This window comes from Typopeltis vanoorti, chromosome 18 (assembly GCF_054136105.1).
Source record: "Typopeltis vanoorti isolate ZY-2024b chromosome 18, IOZ_Tvanoo_1.0, whole genome shotgun sequence".
Classification (NCBI taxonomy): Eukaryota; Metazoa; Arthropoda; class Arachnida; order Uropygi; family Thelyphonidae; genus Typopeltis; species Typopeltis vanoorti.
The window spans coordinates 82,044,271-82,066,847 of record NC_143566.1 but is presented as its reverse complement, the minus strand read 5'-3'; the positions used below and the strand labels follow the sequence as shown (position 1 = coordinate 82,066,847).

The 22,577-nt window shown below is 34.7% G+C and overlaps 1 protein-coding gene across 1 annotated transcript in view; it reads right to left on the bottom strand.

Annotated features, from left to right (window-relative positions):
* Positions 1–22,577, bottom strand: part of eIF6 (eukaryotic translation initiation factor 6) — a 47,117-nt gene that overhangs the window by 20,792 nt on the left and 3,748 nt on the right. The window contains exons 2-4 of the mRNA XM_090408761.1: positions 18,247–18,332; positions 13,150–13,325; positions 7,246–7,356 (exon numbers count right to left, since the gene is read on the bottom strand). Coding sequence (XP_090264887.1) covers positions 7,246–7,356; positions 13,150–13,325; positions 18,247–18,332 — 373 coding nt within the window. The remainder of the gene's footprint in view (positions 1–7,245; positions 7,357–13,149; positions 13,326–18,246; positions 18,333–22,577) is intronic.

Here is a 22,577-nt window from a genome sequence, read left to right as displayed (position 1 = left end):
GGTGTGAAGTGGAGGTTAACAGAATGAAATATATGGTGGGGTGTTGCTACAGACCTGGCGGCTCAGTTGTAGGGTACGAAGAAATGCATTGCCAATTTAACCTTATGGGTACCAAGTGAATAATCATTATGGGTGACTTTAATTTTCCAAACATTGATTGGGTAGAAGAGAAATCTCATGATAAGAAAGAACAGGATTTTAATGAATTGTTGCAAGACAACTTTCTCAAGCAGCATTTGAAAGAAGGAACTCAAGATCAAAGAGTGTTGGATTTGCTCATAGCGTCAGAAGGGATCTCTGTCAAGAATATGGCTATTTTACCACCAATTGGTGACAGTGATCATGCTGTTCTTTCTTGGGATGCATCTACTTGTATTGATGCTCCGATTAAAACAGGCTACATGCTGAACTACAAAGCTGGAAATTATATCAACTTAGAAGAATCTATCTTTTACTGAATGGAAAAAAATGTCAGCAATGCATGGGAATCTTTGAAGAGGTGCTTGAATGAGGCAGTATCTCAATGTATCCCTAGTGTTCGAAGAATAAATAGGTTGGAAGTGAAATGGATATGCAGCCTTATTAAGCAAGACATCCACAAGAAGAAGATGATGTGGAAGAATATTGTGAGAATAAGAGTGGGAGGAGTTATGAAATATATAAAGCTCAGGCCAGAAAAGTAACAAGTACTGTGAGAAAAGCTAAAACGGAGTATGAAAGCAATTGGCCAAGCAAGCTAAAGGTAATCCAAAAGCATTTTATCGTTATGCTGCAAGCAAAAGAAAGAATGAATGTGGAAGAACTTTATTGAATACAGATGGTACACGAGTGTTGGAAGCTAAGGAGATTGTTCAGTTAATGAGTGCTCACTCTGCTAAGATATACCAACCAGGTGTATATAGCATGGTGCACAGTGCTACTGCTACGTTGGATGAAGAGTTAGAGGTTCATGAAAATGAGGTTGAAGAGCTCTTGCATAACCTGGATAAGAATTTATCAATAGGAACAGATGGAATATCAGCCCATTTTCTAAAGGAATGTTCAGCTGAATGGGCTAGGCCTTTCACACATTTGTATAACTTGAGTCTCAGCTCAGGAATGATACCACAGGAATGGAAGGAATGTATGATAGTTCCATTGCACAAGGGGTGCAAAAACTGACGTGTCTAACTACCGACCTATTAGTATCTCTGGTATGGTAGTGAAGATTTTAGAGAAGCTGGTAAGAACTTGCATACAGAAATGGATAGACAAGCATTCTATACTCTGCAGGGAACAGCATGGGTTTATTAAAGGAAAGTCATGTTTTAGCAATTTGCTCATATTTTATAACAATGTTAAGGCCAAGTTAAACAAAGGGAATGGATACACTATGATAATGTTGGATTTTTTAAGGCATTTGATAGGATACAACACAATAGGCTGTTACATAAACTGGAGAATATGGGATTGGAATATAATCTATTGAATTGGATCAGGGGATGGTTGACAGACAGATATCAAAAAGTGGTATATAGTGGGTGTGAATCTGCCAGATTTAAGGTAACCAGTGGTGTACCTCAGGGTTCAGTCCATGGGCCATTATTGTTCAATCTATACATTAATGACATCAAGCAGGGTCTATCATCAGATTTGTAATTGTTTGCTGATGATGCAAAGATAGGCAGCGAAATCAGGGAAGCCACTAATATTCAGCAATTACAAAATGATTTGAATAGACTGGAAATCTGGGCAAATGAAAATGGCTGTCAGTTTAATGTTAGTAAGTGTAGAGTTATGTACTTTGGCATGATTAGAGTCTCAGTGGTATATTAGCAGGGTTATGCTACAAGAAACTGAAGAGGCAAGGGATCTTGGTGTATCGGTGAATAAGAATTTAAAGTTCAAAGGTCACATAGCAAAAGTTGCAAATACAACACAGAGGATAATTGCTATGTTGAAGCGAACCTTGACATGTAAAGATAAGGAAGCAATTTTGCCTCTTTATAAGGCATTGATAAGACCACACCTGGATTACTGTGTGCAGATTTGGTCTCCTGGGTTCCAAGGGGATAAAGAAGCTGGGAAAGGGTGCAAAGAGTTACAAAGATAATATCCAGATTATGGGATTTAGAGGACAGATTGCAAGTATGTGGATTACAGTGAGTAGTTAACAAGAGAAAGAGGGGTGATTATAATAGAGGTCTATAAACTTTTGAATGGGTGTTATAGCATTTCAAATGATGAAATTTTTTCTTATACGGAAGGCGGGGAGAAAACATGGGGGGGGGGGGACATCCATGGAAGTTAAGGTTGTTCTCAGTCAAGAAAGGAGTAAGAGCTAGGTTTTTTCTCCCAGAGAGCAGTGAGTGAGTGGAATAATTTTCCCTTAGGGGTAGTGAGTGCATCTAGTTAAATGATTTAAGGGAAGGTATGACAGCTAGGTTGGGTAATTTACAGACTCCCTCGATGAGTTCTTGACTCCTTGGAGGTCTCAGATATTAATAATAATATCTAGTAATAATTTCCTACTCTACTGTTCAGATCTCTAAAAAGGACTAACTTTTCCTTCTTTATGTCAGTTGCTTTCTCTAATGACTCAAAGAATTCTTCCATTTCTTTTTCTGTAATAGAACCTTTGTCGGAGCATAAGAACAAATCAATCTCATTATCCAATTCTCCATTTTGATGTTTGTCCACATTATTGTATTTGAAACTGCCTAACATTTAAGAAATTATATTTGCATTTAGTCTTATACACTGGACTGTGCATTTTTTGAACATTTATACAAGTAAAATGTACGCTGCTTTAAAATTAATTATCATCATCATCATCAAATTCCTGCCATGTACCCTCAAGGGTTGTACAGGATATGATAGTACTATATGAAAAAAAATTACATCATTATTAATTTCCTATCTACAATTTTCCTCCAAATCAGTCTGTTACTTGTCAAGACTCCAACATTATCAGATCTTATATTTCTATCATCTAAAGCACTTTGTACTGTATCAATCCACCTACATCTTGGTCTTCCTCTGGGTCATTTTGCTGCCAACCTGGCAGAGATCACTTGTTTTGCTAATCTTTCTTTGCCCATTCTGTTTAAGTGACCATACCACCTGAGATTAGCTCTGCTAATGCATTCCTGAATGCTGACAATGTCAAGTTCTTTCCTAATATCCTCGTTTTTAATATGATACTGCCATTGATGCCATCTGTTCACGCCTATAATCTTTCTCAGGACTCTCATATCTGTGGTCTCTAGTCTTTGGTCAAGTGTTTTACTTCTGACCCAGCTCTCAGATCCATAAGTTAAAACTGGTTTGAACACTGTCTTGCATACAGCTAATTTAGTGTTCCGACTAATTTCTCTCTTATTCCATATGAATTTATTCAATTGACTTCCCACCATACCAGCTTTGCTGATTCTGTTGTCTATTTCTATATTTAATTTACCATCTTCAGTAAAAATCGTGCCTAAGTAGCTGAAATGTTTTACTTGTTCCACAGGTTCTCCATTCACAACACAGTTGACATTTTTAATGATTCTGCCTATTTTCATTGTCTTTGTCTTTTTATTGCTGACCTTCATACCATATCTATTACAACAGCTATTCAATTTAGTCAGAGAATCTTGCAGACTTGTAGTGAATTTATTTAGAAGTATAACATCATCCACATAAAGCAAAGAGCTGACATTAACATCTCCAATTTTGATATCAAGTTTATTACCACTTTCCTTCATAATGTGATCCATATAGATAATGAATAACAGAGGGGATAATGTACATCCTTGTCTCACACCAGATTTAACGTTAAACCATCTTCCTGTATTTCCTTCAATTCTAACTGCTGACTTACAACTCAAGTAAAGACTAAGTATTGCTTGATATAATGCCCCATTGATACCATATAACTGCAGCGTATTGAATAGCTTCTCTCTTGGCACCTTGTCATATGCCTTTTCCAGATCGACAAAACTTAAATACAGATCTTTGTTATATTCCCATGCTTTCTCGACTATTTGTCGTAAAGTGAAGATCTGATCCTGACAGCCTCTATTTGGCCTGAATCCAGCTTGTTCTTCACCAAGCTTTTCTTCCGCAATTCTTCTCAACCGTTTCTCAAGTATACTTGCATAGATCTTTCCAGGAACACTCAGTAGGGAAATACCCCTGTAATTCTCACATTCAATTTTATTTCCCTTTTTATATATGGGTACTATGAGAGCTCTACTCCAATCATCGGGAATTCGTCCCTCTGTCCAGGCTTTCTGAACTATGCAGTGCAGCCACTGTAAGACTCTTATACCACCATACTTCAGCATTTCTGGTCAAATATCATCTACTCCTGCTGCCTTTCCACATTTCAAGCCTTTGATGGCTTTTTCTACTTCAAGTATGGATATGTATTCCTGACTGCATGCCTGGTCAGTGTTTTTTTATCACTATGCTGTCATCACTGCTTGTTTCATTTAGCAGTTTTTCAAGGTAATTATTCCATACTTCAAGGATATCTTTTTCTCCCGTTTTCATGTCACCTTTATCATCTCTAACTCCTTTTACAAACTCTTTCCTCCATTCTTAAGCTTCTTCAACAACCTCCAGAATATTTTGCCACCTTCTTGATATTTATTTTCTATATTCTTGCCAAAGTCCTCCCATGACTTTTGTTTAGCTAGTTTTACACAGTGTTTAGCATTCTTGCATTTGTCTCTATATTCTCTAAGAGCACAAGCTGACTTATTTGACAGGAACTTTTGGTATGCTTTCTTCTTTTCCTTCACTGCCTCTTTAACTTCCTGTGTCCACCAGGGAGTTCTGATTTTTTTATCCTTACAGACAACTTCACCACATGCCTCTCTGGCAGAATCAATCAATGTTTTCTTCAGAGTTTGCCAATGAATCTCCAAGGTTTGATTCCTGTTCTCAAACTCTTTCATTTTTTCTTCAATAATCTTTGTGTATTTTAGTCTACAGCTCACATCTGAGAGCTGCTCAACTTTTATTCACTTTAAAACTTTCTTACATGTTATTCTTTTCAATATGAAATTCAATTTTATCCTGCTCAAGACTAAATAGTGATCACTTCCAATTTCAAATCCTCTGTACACTCTGGTGTCCTGCACCAGGGAGAAAACATCACTATCAACAATAACATAGTCAATGAGACTTTTCTTATTTCTAGCCTCTTCTCTCCATGTGAATTTGTGCACAATTTTATGTTGGAACATGGTGTTAGTAATAACCAGTCCATTAATTATTCCATCCATCAATATTAATTATTGATAAATATATTTCTTCTTCCTCCTTTCCAGACTTATAAGCCAAATGGCTTGTTCTGGACTCAATTCCATCTTTTTAAGGGTCTTCCTCTGCATTGGGTACCTTTTGGGTGGTAATTTAGAATTTGTTTAGGTATTCTGCTTCTATTCATTCTCAGTACACGTTCTTTCCATTTTTCTCTATAGCAAATAACTGTTTCATTTAAGGAGTTTGTAATTCCAAGTTTATTTCTGATTTTGCTGCTTTTCATTTTATTAATTATTGCGACTCCTTCAGTTCTGTGCAGAAATTTCATCTTGGATAATTCAATTCTTCTTTCATCTGCTTTTTTAATTGTCCATATCTCACTGCCATAAAGTAAGGTAGGTTTAGCTACTGTGTCGTAGATTCTTATTTGTGTGTGTTTTTGTACATAATTGGGTTTGAAAATTTTATTTATAATGCCTGTTACTTTTAAATAGTTTGATAGCTTCAGTTCTATATCAGCTTCATTTTCATATGACATTGTGCATCCTAAATATTTGAATGTATTTACTTGCTCTATTATTTTGTTGTTTATCACTATTTTGATTCTAATTGGATTAGCCCCTTTGAAGGCCAAGACTTCTGTTTTGTCTGTTGATATTTCCATACCATATGTTTTTATCAGATTATTTAGACTGCATAATGATTTTTGTAATTCATCTTCACTGTTTCCAAGGATTATTTGGAACTTTCCATAAAAATTCCATGATTTGATTCCATAAAAATCAATTAAAGAATAAAAATGAAAGCTTTATTAAGACGTCCTTGAACAAAGGACTTCTTTGTTTAATTAAGGTAAGCAAAGCAACCTTTAATATGTGTCTTCATTATATTATATAAGAATTACTATTCTTCATATTGCATGTATATCTTAAGGGTTTTGATTGATGAATATTTTCTACCACTAAACATAGGACTTCTGTTTCTTCAATTAAATCTCTCTCTTTTTCTCTCATTGAAGGAGAAATGGCCAATTAAGAACAAACTTTGAAAGATTTCACTATAAGATTAACATAATAATTTTATCACTCTGCTTAGTTTACTCAAAGAGAATTTATAATATTGATGACTGTTTGAAGTTTTTTGTTCTGTAGTGGATCAATGCAATGCTATTTTTCTGTTTTCCACATTATGAGTTTGATTATTAAAATTAGTTGAGCTCAACAGAGAGTGAACTGTAAAAACATTTCTGTGTTTCTACCCACAAAAGATTGTAAACCTAAAGTAGGTTAGTACTGTGACCAGGCTAAGGATTTTTTTAAAAATTATTTTAATTTTTACATAGCCTGAAGTGGCTTGAAAAATTCCAAGCATGGAATTTTTCAAGCCTAGCAACTTTTATGTCTAACAACATAAAAGTTGCTAGGCTCCTAGGCATTTAAGACCCCAAAAGTTGGGGACCTAAATGCTTAGGACCCCAACATAATGCAATAAAATCAAGGCTTAATTTTACATCAAGTATGGTCTACCACATACCTAGGATACAGCATGCATGACACCACAGAACGTGATAGCAACAACTAGCAATGTTCCAAAACGCAGACAGTAATAAATTTACCATTTGTATTCTGGTTTATCAATTATATTTAACAGTCATGAAATAATCAAATTTATTCTCATCTCATACTGATAAACACACTAATATTTAAGTATTTAACATATTTGATTCAACAATGGTAAAGGGTAAAAATTAGACACAGCATTGAACATAACTATGATGAATTAGAAGATTTGGTGACAGTGCTACTCCAGCCAAAATGATACCTAACAAGTAGATATATAATGACTAACTGGCAAGCCAACACAAAATTTTTCAAGCCCTGCTGATGAATTACATGTAGCAGATATTTATAATGGGACTGTTCTAGGCAGCTGACAGGGGAAAAAAAAATCTTAAATTTCTTATCTTCTGAAATTAGAAAGTGTCAAAATTGTATCACAAAACAGACTTACTAATCCACCTCGGTTGCTAAGGACACAGTAACTCCCAACAAGGGCATTATCAGCAATGGTTTGACGGAACACTTCAACCTGAAGGTAATCCTCCAATATTTCTTCTGTTTCCTGAAATAAGTTTTAAACCATTTCAGATATCTTTTCTTAATTTCAAGTTTACATCCTTGTAAACATTATCTATATTAAAAGCCAGCATGCATTTCATTTCAAACAGGAAGCAGTAACAGTATAACCTGCAATTTCAGAATTGATTTCTTACAAAAAAAAAAAAATCCTACACTCAGGAGATATTGTAATTGTAATTATTACCATACACCATTTTTAAAGTAGATATGAAATTTGAAACCTATTAAAATTTAATAATTTATAACTATTAATAAGTAACTGTGCAAATTTAGCCTGGAAGTATTTTGATACTTCAAGGATTGAGCAGATCTTATTTAAGCATCTGTTTATTATTAAAGATAAGTTACATGCAAATAATGTCATAAAAATCAAGAATTAAGGCACTGGTTGTGAAATATCTTGAATTGCATCACATTTGAATACTGTAAAGTTTGTCAAATGAGTAGCAGAAATTAAGTGTCCTATAATTAGAAAAATATTTAGGGTTTTAGGTCAGCTAAAAAACATAATCATGGGGCACTCCTGCACTTGAGGAAAAAAAAAAAAAAAAAATCTGTGGAGAAGCCACTCATAACATGGACAGTCTAAGTTACAAAATGACAAAAGGTGGAGGGCTGCCATAAGGTGGCAATGTGGTGAACAGGATTCTAGGCAACACACTTGATAAAATGCATGCCTTGGAAAAGACATGTGGCTGCACATATTTCTTCAACTTTCCATGACATATCCAGGGATTAATGTCCGTGAAGAATAGGTCTACTGTGGAGGGAGCTAGAACACGAAGAATCCTTACTGGTAATTGCTGATTAACTAGTGGTCCTTTGGATGATGAAGAAGTAGACAGTTAATGACTTATTCTATTATTTTGGCAAGGACTGCATCAACAGTTTCTCATTCTTTTAAGAATGGACTGAATATAAGCTTGCTTCCATGCTTTTTTTTTTTTTTTTTTTTTATTAAACTCCAAACACAAAAGGTCTCAAGACTTTTAATACAACAGTGTTGTGTATGGGCAAGTGATTAAAGAGAAGAAAGGAATCTGTTAATGCATTTCTTGAAAAGTTGAGGTTGCAATCATCGGGGGAAATGGTATGAAGAAGACTATATATAGAATGAGGTAAGAGGAGAAGATGGTCAGGTTGGGTTGGAGCTGAACAGTACATGGATGTTGACTAGCAGCTGCCCATGTTCATATATGATTTAAGGAAAGTGACCAATTCAGCAGAGTAGCATATACCTATAGGAAAGACAATGCAGAAACTGATTGTTTGGTCTTGGAGGAATCAGCGAAAGAGAGGATCAAGTCTAGCTGCCAAATGGAAAAACTGTAAGGGTTTAGGTAACAAGAGATGGGAGTACTTGTTTGCTTGTCCTTTCATCAGTTGCTGCTTATAATTAGTCATAATCTTTCGCCAGCTATCTCTGATTGGCTACCAGTGGAGAGTGAACTGCCCACTCAATCTCCAAAAGCTAGATAGGGTTATAAGGCCTCACCTACTCCCTATAAGGGAATAAAAGCCATTAGCTGATTTATTTATTTATCATTTACTATATTACAGATGTAAATTATTACACAGCTGATCAAGTACTAAGGTCAGCAGTACACTACTTCTCCCCTTCCTCCTCTTGGATTCAACCCCCCCACACACACACACATAGCCTGTGATATCTATCTATCAGCCACCCTCTTGTCCAAATCACTAACATCATATCTATCACCATGTTCCATTTTATCTAACAGAGGTCTATGCCTCTTGTCAAATGCTTTTGCAAAATCTAGTAGTATTCTTTATGTATTTTGTTAAATTGTGAATGAAGATATTTGAGAATTATAATACTTCATTCACATTTAACATAATCTGCCATAACTTAAGCCAGACTTGTAAATATCATTTGTTGTTAGTCTCTTGCTTATAAATTATTATTCATATAATTACTTTGAGTTTGTTTATTATTGTTTAATTATATAATTTTGGGATATGTATTAGTAATGAAAGGACTCTGTGTTAAAATGTCATTCAATTTATTTTATTTATTCCTGTGTTAATATTATAAGAAGCTGTGCATATATATTATAAGAATTTGTATTTATCATATTTAAATGTATTTTATATGAACTATGGATTATTTTTTTATTTGTTATTTCTGAAAGAGAATGTAAATATGTGGAATTCTGCTGATGTGATATAATTGGCTACAGTCAGAGAACTGAGTTGTTTTTAGGTAGCGCGTGCTTAGAACATGAACGACTATGTATATGGAGAGAGGCCAGTAGGATGCAAGCTGAACTGGTTAGAACCGGATTTTGGGCGGAAAAGAATAAGCATATTTGATTGGAAAACGAAAGTAAAGGGGAGAAGCTTTCAGGACAGCAAGGGGTGAAGTAACTGGTGGCAGTAAGGGAATTTGGAAATGCCGTAAATCGATTAAGAAAGGGCCAGGAATTAATAGGCAATTCGGTATATTTCTACGGAATTCTAATATTATGACGAATTCCAAATGTTTTGAGGAAGAATAGTGCAAAGCTGAATTTAATGCATAGAAGAAAATAAGGAATTAGTACATTACTAAAAACAAGTGCGTCAAGACTTGTATAACTCTGTGTCTATAAATTCAGTTATTATAGCGAAGATTTCTTTTGAATAGTGTTACTTCAAAGTAATAGTTAACTACAGTTTTACGTGTGCCTATAGTGAAACCAATGTGTAAAAGGTGTAACCCGGTAAGAGCAGTCCTTTTTATATTTCAGCATGAAGAAATAAAAGTTAGCTCTGCCTGATATATCTTAACATTAACTGTGGCATTCTACTAAAAATAGCCGAAGTAGGGAGCTTTAAAGTGTTTCTCCCCCTTGAAATGATAACTGCTTCATAATTAAATTGTTTGTTGACTAAGAGTGAATTAGAGAATTCTACTTTAAGAATAATTACTCTAAAATTCTAACATTGAACTGTGTGAACCATTTTCAATTATTCGGAAGAATATAGAATTGACAGCTAAATGTTTGATGCCTAATGCATTATGTTTGTTATTAGTATTTGAACTAAGTTGATGTATAAAAGAATTGAATTATCTCATTGAATAGAGACAAGCTGTGATAATAGTATTTAAGCATTGAAGAATAAGATCTGTAAATTTTAACTTTAATCTTTAAATCAAACCGAGTGGCTACTAATGTCTCAGAGATATTTTGAATATTGTTCAATTAGATTATCTTGCTTAGAAAATTATGCTTAAATGTACATGTTTTATAACTCTGTATTAAATGTTTATTTTATTGAATTTGATTTGTTGTTTGCCTGATTTTTCTTCATTGTGCCACTCATAAAATTTATTCGAACCTTGCGGAAGCCTTATATGATATTAACAATCTCAGCCTGTAAAAGAAGATTATATAAATGTAGTTGAAGGTTGATTCCTCTATTTCACTTAGACTAATCTGAATATAGGGTGGCACAGTATAATAAAATTTCTCTATATTTGGATCAGCAATCAACCAACAATTAAATAAGAAAAAAAAACGGATAATTTAAATAAGAATAACGTTCCAACAAAATGGCGGATTCAAAGCCAGGATGTATGATCCAACAATATGTGTATCTTTTTTATCCTATTTTTTAATATTTTCCCAAGTAAGCTACTTCAGGCACAAACTTAGCTTACTTGGGAAATAGGATTAAAACCAAGTTTATAAAATTTCTTAGTATCTTTAACTTATAGTATACACAAGGTAAAAAACTTTCTACATCTTTCCCAAATCCTGAGATTTTTATTTAATAAGGTCAAAGCACCTTGTGGCAACTTGTATAGGTAAATATAAGTTCTGCATTACATTGGTATCCATCTCATGGTCTAGCTCCCATTGAAGAGACCTCAATGAAGGTTGAAACCTGTCTGGGTAGTGGCCTTTCCCTCAATGCATAGCATCATACTGCAAGGAGATGTGCTTTGCAATATGGGAGATACTAAGGAAAAGTGATCAGAGCTTACTCCATCTTTACCACGAGTTGCCTCAGACCTGAAAATACTTCAAGCACAAACTTGACTTACCTGCTTGTTTGCTTACTTGGGAAAAAGGATTAAAACCAAGTTTATAAAATTGCTTGGTATCTTTAACATTATATATATATATATATATATATATATATATATATATATAATATATATATTTAAAAAAAAACTGCAGTGAAATAATTTTTTATATCAATTTCATAAGATATTGCAAGACTTATGCAGCACTAATGTGCTGTAGAGCACATTAGTGTTGAGTGTCTGTATGTGCATGTGCACACATTCAAATTACTTGCAATACCACTTTTAATTAAAAGTCTAGCAAAATATGTGAGATTGGTAGTAATCAGGTAGTTTCTTCCATCTAAGTGGCCAATTACCCTAATATACTATATATCTTTAAAATGGTAACTGAAATCTCATGAACAAATAATACAAACTCGTGATCTTTTATATGCATAGAACTTAAGGAGGGATGTGGATATAAGAAACAGATGGAGAATATACTTTGAAGGGCTTTTGAATGAAGAAAATGCAAGGATTCACAGAGAAGATGGGGAGCCTTATGAGGGGATGGTGCATAACATTCTACAGGATAGTAGTGAGACCAGCTATGACATATGCTTTGGAAACTGTGGCCCTGAGGAAAAATAACATCAGCAGGATGGAGGTAGCAGAGATGAGAATGCTTAGGTAGATGTGCGGTATGAACAGAAAGGATCATCTGAGAAATGACTATATAAGGGGAACGGTGAAAGTTACGAACTTGGGAGCATAGATACAGGAGGCAAGGTTGAGATGGTTTGGTCATGTGATGAGGAGGGAGGAAGAGTATGTGGAAAGAAAGGTCATGCAGATGGATGTGCAGGGGAAGAGGAAGTGCGGATGGCCAAAGAAGAGATGGTGGAGGAGGACTTGAGGATGAAGACAATTAAATAAGAAAAAAAACGGATAATTTAAATAAGGATGTGGCTACAACCCAAGACAGGAAGTTGTGGAGGAGACTCACCACAAATACCACCGACCCTACTTAAGTGGGAAAAGCTGCAGAAGAAGAAGAAGAAAAAGAAGAACGCCACAGCTCAGCCAGTAATGATAATGCATACTGGTTGGAAAGACAGACTCCAACCAAATCTAATATACTAAGCATCATTACAAGAGGAATGAGCTTTCAAGCAAAGTGAATAGTCAGTCTCATATGGATATGGCAAGATTTTTCCTACCAACAACTTTGGAGTTTTCATACTACAAGGCAGACAACCTGATTGAAAATACACATATGACAGACATAAGATCATGTCTGTCACACATATATAATTAACTACTATATCTCAGCATGAAGTCAAGTTACCTATCCATTTTAAGCATAACCTCTGCCTTCTGAATAGATTTTGTGTTTTGAATATGTAATCTGTTTCAGCTGTTGAATTACACACACACACACACACACACACACACTAATTCCATATACAAAAGACTGCAGAATTCCTATGTTCCATACATTAGAACATGTGGAAGAGAATGTATTCTACTTGGTTCTTACTGATTTCTACATAAAATTTAAAAGTACATACAGACTAAGAATGATTAAAATGCATAACAAATGTGATCAGACATATGCAAGGAGTTACAGATAATGTGGTAAACTATAAAAGCATTGCATCTCAATTTCTGATCTGGTCTTGCACTGCACATTCATATGAGAAATCAAAACACATAATGCAATGTTAAACTTGACTAAAAGTTAGAAAAAAGAAAGATTACCCTGTCTAAATCTGGATGAACAAGTGCCACATAATCATTACAGGCGATCACATTGCCCAAAGCAGAAAGCCTCTCTTCAACTCGGCAAATTCTGACAGACTCCGGCAAAGAATTTCTGATATGCTGAAGCTCTTGATCTGTAGTATTATGTGGCACAAGAAGACCATGTTTATTTCCTGAAACAAAACACTTTATATGTTATATTGCTAATAGTTAACACATTAGAGAAAAACAGAATTTATTAACTCCTATATTTTTCATCCTTATTACAAGAACATCATCAGGGAAAAAGTCATGCAGCATATGTTTCAGTCTCAGTAAAAGATCTGAGTAAACAAGAAAATACAAGAAACATATGTTTCAGTCTCAGTGAAAGCTCCAAGTCAACAAGAAAATACACTATTGAAGTTCAAGAGAAACAACAGATATTTTTTGTAATTCAAAAAGAAAGTTACACAACTCAATATACTTATCCTCTTCATGACACATTAGGCCAAGATTCAATTCTTTCAGATACCTCTGTCTTGCACCACCAGTTCAGCTTCTATGCAGCTCTGCTGCCCAGTCATTTCTTCTTTCCTTTCATATCATTCTCTACCTAGTTAATTTAGGCCTAATCCTTTATCTTTTTTCCTTCTGGGATCCATGTCAAAGCCACTCTAGTAATCTCTCTCTCTGGTGTCTATTCTCAATATGTGTCCAATCCATTTCCTTCTGCATTTCTTGTCTGAATATGTGTGTGTATTTTTGGTGGTGGTGTGTGTGGCTTTGTCTGAGTGCGTGCAAATTTTTGGTGTTTGTGCGGTGGTGGTGTGTGGCATTGTGTGTGTGTGTGGTGGATAGTGTGTGCTTTTGTCTGTGTGTGTTTGTGGTAGTGATTTTGTGTGGTTTTTTCTGAATGTTTGTGGCATTGTGTGTGTGGTGATTTAGCATTTATTTCATTATGTTTTAGCATTTATGTCGTCATCATCATCATCAAATTCCTGCCATGTACCCTGAAGGGGTGTACAGGATATGACAGTACTACATGAAAAAATTACATCATTACTAACTTCCTATCTACAATTTTCCTCCAAATCAGTCTGTTACTTGTCAAGACTCCAACATTATCAGATGTTATATTTCTATTCTCATCAATTACATCCTATCCATAAGTAGGAAATATTTATTTATGTATAAAGTACTCAATAGTTATAATTATTTGCAGAAATTTATAATTATCCGTCAGAAACTAAAATATCCCCTAATTGTTTTGAGTAGTTTATTACATACAAATGCACCACTAATTTCTCTACAAAAAGAATCTCTGCCTCTATGATTAATTTCACAGTCAAACCATTTCTGTGTTTCTATAAATCTGTTATAATGAAAATCAGCTGCACCTGTAATTTCTTCATAATTCAAGATTAGATATAACTTATGAAGTATCTCAAAGGAATAAAAATGAACTGTATTTGAAAGTTTTAGCCAATAAGTATGCATTGTTATATTACTGATCTTCCAAACTTTTTTTTTAAACATCCACTATTATTACTGACTAAAAATAAACTGTTTATAAAAATTAAGATATGTCCTTTTGTCAAGTTTGGTTTTGGGTTAAAAAAAAAAAAAATACCCATACTTTACTTTGTATGTATCCAGACTAAAATTACTAATGATGCAACTATGGAATTAGTAAATAGAAAATTAGAATTCTTTAAAACATTCTAAACCAAAGACCAATAAATTGGTGAAAAACTCATTAGAACTAGGGGAAACTTCAGCATTTATTAAAATGTAGATAAATATCAGAACATATTATTAAAATGCAGTAGTATTTATCTGCTACTTTCAAGAAGCAACGAAAATCAACTAGATATACATATTGCAAAACTATAACAACGAATGTGCAACTAAGCTATAAAAGTAGTATATTATGTCTGTTAATTGCATGTTCTCCCACCAATTTATCTGCACTAGGTGAAGTGGCTTCACTTGACTGTCTGGAAGAGAAAACTTGTAATTGAAAATTGCTTATAAAGATGGTTTCCTACCCATCTCAGATGAGAAATGCTGCAAGATTTCTACAACATATATGTAGTTAAGTCAAAATAACAAACTCCATCCACAACTTACAACATGATGACTGTTTCAGGTTTCCTTATATAATATGAGATAATTTTTTCTTTGTTTTAATAAAAATCTTTGTCCAATATATATATATATATATATAAACAAAATTTTTATATATATATAAAAAAAAAAAAAAAATCAGCTAACGCCTTTTTATTCCCGTATACGGGAGTAGGCGAGGCCATTTAGTCCTATCTAACTTTTGGAGACTGAGTGGGCAGTTCAATCTCCACTGGTACCCAATCAGAGACAGATGGCCCAAGGCTATCACTAATTAAGCGGTACACAGTGAAGAGAGACGGCTCAAATGTGCCGCCATCTCGTGGTCCCTAACCCTAACACAATATATTTAATGTCTGAAATAATGTGGGTTCTACGGTCGATTTTCTTGAGTTTACAGGATGAAAAACCCGAGTTTCCGGGAGGAAAAACCTGCTTGCCCGTGCCAGAGATCAACTAACTCGGGAACCGGTCGAAAAAAGGCTTAGAAAAATTTCCTCTAGTCACCGACTAGACTCGAAACCAAGTCTTCCTTCGTGCGGCCAAGCGCGGCGGTATGCAAACGCCACATCCGCTGAGCTACACAGGCTATATAAAAAAACAGGACATATCTTAATAAGATGAAGGACCTCCTTTCATTGTAATGACTGCAGTAATCTTATGGAGTATACTTCCCACAAGCACATGATAGTGATCAATGGGGATTTTGAACCATTCTTCCTGGAAGCATGTAATGAGGTCTTGAACTGTTGTGGGGCAACAGTCCAGGACCTCATTACATGCTCAAACAACTTGACCTCACCCAATGCTCCAGTTCATCCAACAGATGTTCAACAGGGTTGAGATCAGGGGGCTCTGCAGAGCCAATCAAGTGTGGTGACATTCATGTCGACAAACCATGCAGTTACAGCAGCAGCCTTATGACATGGTGCATCTTGCACAATGGTCAGTTCTGTAGAACTGACCACTGGCACAAAATAGAAAGCACTGCACTGTCCAGAATCAAATGCCTCATGGAGTTCAATGTTCATAGCACCACAAACTAAGGTCTGAGGCCAAATCAGGACCATACCATCACACTGCTACCTTTGAATTTCATACTTGGGACTATGCACTCTGGTAACAGACATTCACCACATCCACACCTGCCCATCTGCTCAGTAGCAGGTGTAGTGTGATTTGTCATTCCATAACACAGCTTTCCAAGCTTCCATGTCCCACTGCATGTGCTCTTTGCACCATTGAAGAGATCCTGCATGGTGGTTCAGGAAATGTGGGGCTTGCAGATTGCATCCTACCATGGAAAGAAACCAATCTTGTGCACCTTGGTTCTAAATGTTTTTGAGCAGATTTGTGTTCCAGTCAATTCCCGGAACTCTGCATTCAACGTGTCGGGCAATGAATGGCAGTTTTTACATATTATCCTTCATAGTACCCTACTGTCATGTTTGGTGCAGGTAACACTTGCAGTTTACTCCTTGCACTTCCATCTCAGAGTATGATATCACTGATTGTTGACCTGGGATGAATGAATTTGTTAACAATTTGCCAAACAAATAGGCCTGCAACATGACATTCTATCACAATACCTCTTTCAAACTCTGTCAGTTCTCTTCTCACAGCCATTTCACCTGGACACAGTTGCACTGACTTAGGAGCATCATATTCCTCATTTATATCAGCTACAAACAAGTGACTTGTAACATGGCACAATGCATCTTGCCCATGGAGGAGGGAAGGTGGATGTCCAATGATTTCTTTACAAGAGCAATGTACACACACACACACGTATATATACTGTCTTATGTATTTTCAATCTAAATTTAGTACATTTATTTAGCAAGTCCACTCATTTTATCTTATATTATCTTATGTATTTTCAATCTAAATTTAAGAGAATAAAAATTTGGTACATTTATTTAGTGAGTCCACTTATTTTCTCATATACAGTCAATCCTCACTACAGCAAACTTGTAAGCACCATAGGAACAGTCTGCTATAGTTGGACTTTTTGTTATAGCAATAGTGAGCAAATTGGTTACAGCGATATTTACTATAGTGAGAGTCAAATGCACTGGTTTTACAAATCATATATTACTATCATGAGTTCTCCTATAACACTTGCATTTGTAATGAGCAGATTTGTTCGTATGCAATTTTTACACAGAGTGACTATGCACTGAGTTAGCAAGTAACGGCAAGAGAATGCAAAAAATGCCACCCAGCTGAATGTAGTGACCACAGAGGAATATACAAAATACAAATATACATTGGATGCTATATTAAACACTTGATAAGTATTTAATATAGCATCCAAATCATAAGTAAGCATCATTCTTATATGTACACTGTGCACAATCAGAGACATGCTATGAAAATAAAATAAACTTGTTTAGCAGGAATAATGGTGGGTGCTGCAAAGTCTATTAAAACAAGGTCTAAAATAAAAGAATACACTATTTATTGTATTCATTTATTAGTATTTAAAGATGTTTAAAACTGTAGTGGCATTTTTTTTGGAGTTTGTAATTTTTCATATTTATTTATTTATTATTATGTTTAGCGTACAGTATAACAACTTACGAACAGTTTTGAGTGTTCTGTTCCAACTGTATTTTCCCCCATAAGGTGTTATTTTTATTGTGCGAAATTCTGTAACACATTGATTTTTAGGAACACACATATTGTGTAAAAGAAGAAATGGTGGTAAGAGAGTTTGAATACTAAACAGCATTCAGTCTTTTAAAATCAAAGAAACCAACTCACTTTTCAAAATTATTTGGAAACAGTCAACAGTATAATTTATTCTGCTATAATGACAATATAAACTTAATTTCTTTGTATAATAAAATTTAATTTCAGTATATCAAATGGCATTATATATTATACAATTATCATTATATCAGCATTAAACTTAAATGCATAGCTTAATTCTTAAGGTATTCTAATTTATTTAAGAGATAACTATAAAAAATGGATACTTACCAGCACATAATCGTCCTACAACTCTGCAACCAGCAACTGAAGTATGCACAACAGGAATTACATCTGAAAGTTCCCCTTCAAAAATGCTATAAGAAAAGAAGTCTGAGATATTGCACTTAACTAGGATCAAAGACTCAACTACACACATATAGATCAGCATTAAACCAGATGCAAGTGAGACCTTCTTACTGAGCTTTCTCACATCAGATGTGATGATACAATATTTTTCTCATCTCAGAGTATTGAGATGAGAAAAACATTGTAATGCACTTATGAAAATAAATACCTTCATCCCTTTCTTGCTATACACACAGTATTGTCATGTCATAGGTCTTGGGATCTCATGTGTATGTGCCTTTTTAGTCAAACAATAGTTGCCAGTACACAATCTTTGCTAGCAGGAAAAAGATGAAGATAAAATTGATCCTCATCTGTATATCATATGTCATTGTTAATAAAGGTGAAAGTTGTTTACCATCTCAAAAAAAGCACTGTGCATATATAAAGACAAAGTGGAATGTTATGACCAAGTATCTTGATATTTTTATATAATGAAACCTGTGATGAATTCATCACTAAAAACACACGTAATAACCACAGTAATGACTATTTAATTCATAAATATTTCATCCCAACTTTTTTACAATTAATTCCATTGTAACCAAGTTAGGGCGCATGGTTACAATGGAATCTCAATATGCGTGCAGTAACATGTTATAGAAGTAAATTAAATATAACTGGAAAAAAAAAAATAATAATAATAATAAAAAAAAATATATATATATATATATAAAGATTATTTTACACAATTTTGTATGACAATATCCCATACTTTAGGAATAGTAAGAACATTGTTGCAGTTTAAATTTAAAGTCGAAACTTTTACACAGATCTTTATATAAATATGAACGTTTACATAAAGAAGGTGCTGAAGCACTACTACATAGACCAAATTTAAACCGCAACGATGTTCTTACTATTCCTGAAGTATGGGATATTGTCATACAAAATTGTGTAAAATAATCTTTATATATATATATATATATATATATATATATATATATATATATATTTTTTTTTTTTTTTTATTTTATTTTTTTTTTTTATCTTATTATTATTTTTATTTATTTATTTTTATTTTATTTTTTTCAGTTATATTTAATTTACTTCTATATTTATATTAATTTAATTCTATATTTATTCCTCATATTCCCAAGTCAAGACCACATGGTCACTTTCACCAATTGGAGGTAATGCTGTCATCTTGGTTATGGATAGTCCTTCTGATCCTATGACCAGGTCCAATACTCTCTCACCTCATCCCCTCCATCACATGCTGCCTTAAGTAATTTTCTCTTAGTGGGTGTATAAATTCTATTTCCTTCCTGCCATGTGATCTTTCTTCTTTCCAGTCTGTATCTCCATAGTTGAAGTCCCCCATAATAATCACTCGACCTGTACTCGTACTAATTTGGTGATGCATGTGTTCCAGATCATCTGTGGACCTCCCTGGCTTATAGCAACAATCAACTGTATACTTTTTCTTACTGGCCTTAATCTCACACCAGATGCTTTAAATGAACAGCTACCCTCCCACCTGTATCCTATTTTTTTTGGCTGCAATTCATCTGCTATAATCAGCAGTACTCCTTTCCCCATCCCTATCTTCTCTGTCATCCCTGAAAATATTAAACCTTTTACATTCAATCCCTGTAACTACATCATCTGCTGTTAGCCAGGTCTCGCTAATGCCTATAATTTTTGGAGAGACATGTAGAAACAGCAACATCCCTTTATTCATTGTTTCTGAATAGACTACCCTATTTGATATTTTTGCTAGAGAGACTAGATTCCTTACTTGGTCATTCTCAGACTCACTTGCTTCCAACCTTATTGCTTAAGTTTCCCTGAATTTGCACTTCAGCATGCTTGGTGAACAAAACTCTCCAGACCCAACACCAAAACCATTTCGATGCAGTCCAGCAGCATTATGCAAATCCTTCTTTCCATCAAACAGAGACCACAGATCCACAAATTCTACCTCAATCCTTTTGCACAATCTATGTATAGACTCATTGGCTATTAATGCCCTCTTCCTCGGTTCGCCTCTATCATGGCATGTTAGGAGACTTACAATCTTCACCTTCTCTCTCTTTAGTTTTGCTTCTTCTAACAACTCCTTTACGACCTCCCTCAAAGAATATTTCTTGCCTCTCAAATCATTTGTACTAACCAAGACAATAATTTCTTTCAATTTACCTTTTTGCATCTGGATGGGGTGGCTTATATTGTGAATTTTTGAACCCAGGAAACATGAATTTGTCGCACTTTTGTTAAGTAGTCCATTGATCACTGAGTCCCCATACATAATTTTCTCCTTAACTTGTTTTTCTTGTTTGTTTGGTCGGCCTTTATTATTCCTATGGATCACCTACTTTCTTTTTTCTGTCCTGCTTAACTCTTGCTGCTTCTGCAATTTTTCAATTTCGCACTTTGTCCTATGAAAGATAACATTAAATCTGCCAATCAACTTTTGAAACTTTCTGCAATTTAAGTGCTAAAGAGATGTTGATTACAGACCACCAGTGAATTTTGATTTGAATTCATTATTCTCAGATGAAAGTTCAGTGGAGAAATTTTTTTTTGTCATCTTTGTTACTAATGGCATCCGGTTCATTATTAGTAAATTTTCAGTAATAAATTTGATTTTTCAAAATATATGTGAACTGCTTTGGATTATTGCTGAAATAATAATTTAGATAGAAGATGTATAATTGCTTTCCCTCTGTGGATTGGTATCTAAGCCTGTTACCACATATCTTTGTTGGCTGCCCTTTGCCAACAGTGGTTAAGGTATACATGGAATAACCAAACAGGAAAAATTATCTTCCATGACTGAAACTGTTAAGGAAGTAGGTTCTCTTGAGCAGTTTATGTCTATCTCCGATGATTTGTGGCACACTCTTGCATGTATGAAGTTTCAGAGCCAGTGACTTACAAGGCACTCTCCTCACCAAAATCTATCAAATGTGGCTGTTATGGTGTTCATAGTATATGCAGTAGAGGAGTGAAGAGATGTGCTGGTGTGACAGGTTGTGTATTCCTACACCATGCAAATGATGGCTTCACATGTGGTGCAGAATGAGTTAACATGCCTTTCTGGTGCATGGTTACACCATCCAGGCTGGTCTAGGAGGTATCATGGTACATGATGGAGGTTTAATAGAATATTATCAGCACTGAGAAAGGATTAAAACTAATTTTAATACTTCCAATATTTCGTCTTCATCACAGAGACATCTTCAGGGATTACAAAAAACTTTTTGTAACAATACAATACAATAGTGAGTGAAACTAAACTCCTATCTAGGTGGTGTGCCCTCTATGGGTATTAGCAGGTGGCCTAGGATGTAAAGAGGGATCTCTGATAATTAATGTTTCCCAAATTTTGAGAAGTTTAATGCAACTGTATTTGTTTAAATTAGTTTAAATTATTTAAATTTGTTTAAATTATTTGTTTAAATTTTGAAAAACGAGCTATAGACTCTTCCCCTCTAAAATCTTCTTTCTGGCTAAGATTAGATGGTGTGTTCTCTATATGGCCTCATGGCCCACACACATTAGATTCCTTCCTCAGTCACCTCAGTGGTCTACATCCAATAATCCAATTTACAATGGAAAAGGAAAATAACAATAGTCTACCTTCCTAGATACCTTAGTAACATGCCTTCCTAATGGTAACCTTTCTTTTTCTGTATATAGAAAACCTACTCATACAGGCAGATACATTCACAAACTCTCCCACCATCACCCCTCTCAGCAATATGGCATTATTAAAACTAACCAATAGAGCCCACAATCTTTGTTCCAGTGAAACTGCCCTTTAACCTATGTGAAAGACACTAATGTTGGAACAGAGGTGGATGAATTCGAGATTCTTAGGATATTGCAGAATCTCAATGTAAATACAGCTTTGGGGTTAGATGGAATACGATTAGATGATTATAGATGGAATGTCAGCTAGGGTTCTGCGAGAATGTGCAAGGGAACTAGCAAAACCTTTGACTAAGCTCTTTAATTTAAGTCTCAGCTCTGGTAGAGTTCCAAGGAAGTGGAAAGAGCACAAAATAATTCCTCTGATTATGGGAGGTTCTAAGACTGTAGTAGCAAATTATAGACCAATCAGTATCTTAGGTGTGGTGGTAAAAGTACTAGAAAAATTGGTCAAAACGAGAATTCAAGAATGGGTAGATAAAAATATGATACTGCATGAGGGTCAACATGGCTTTGTGAAGGGTCAGCCATGCCTTAGTAATTTACTACCTTTTTAT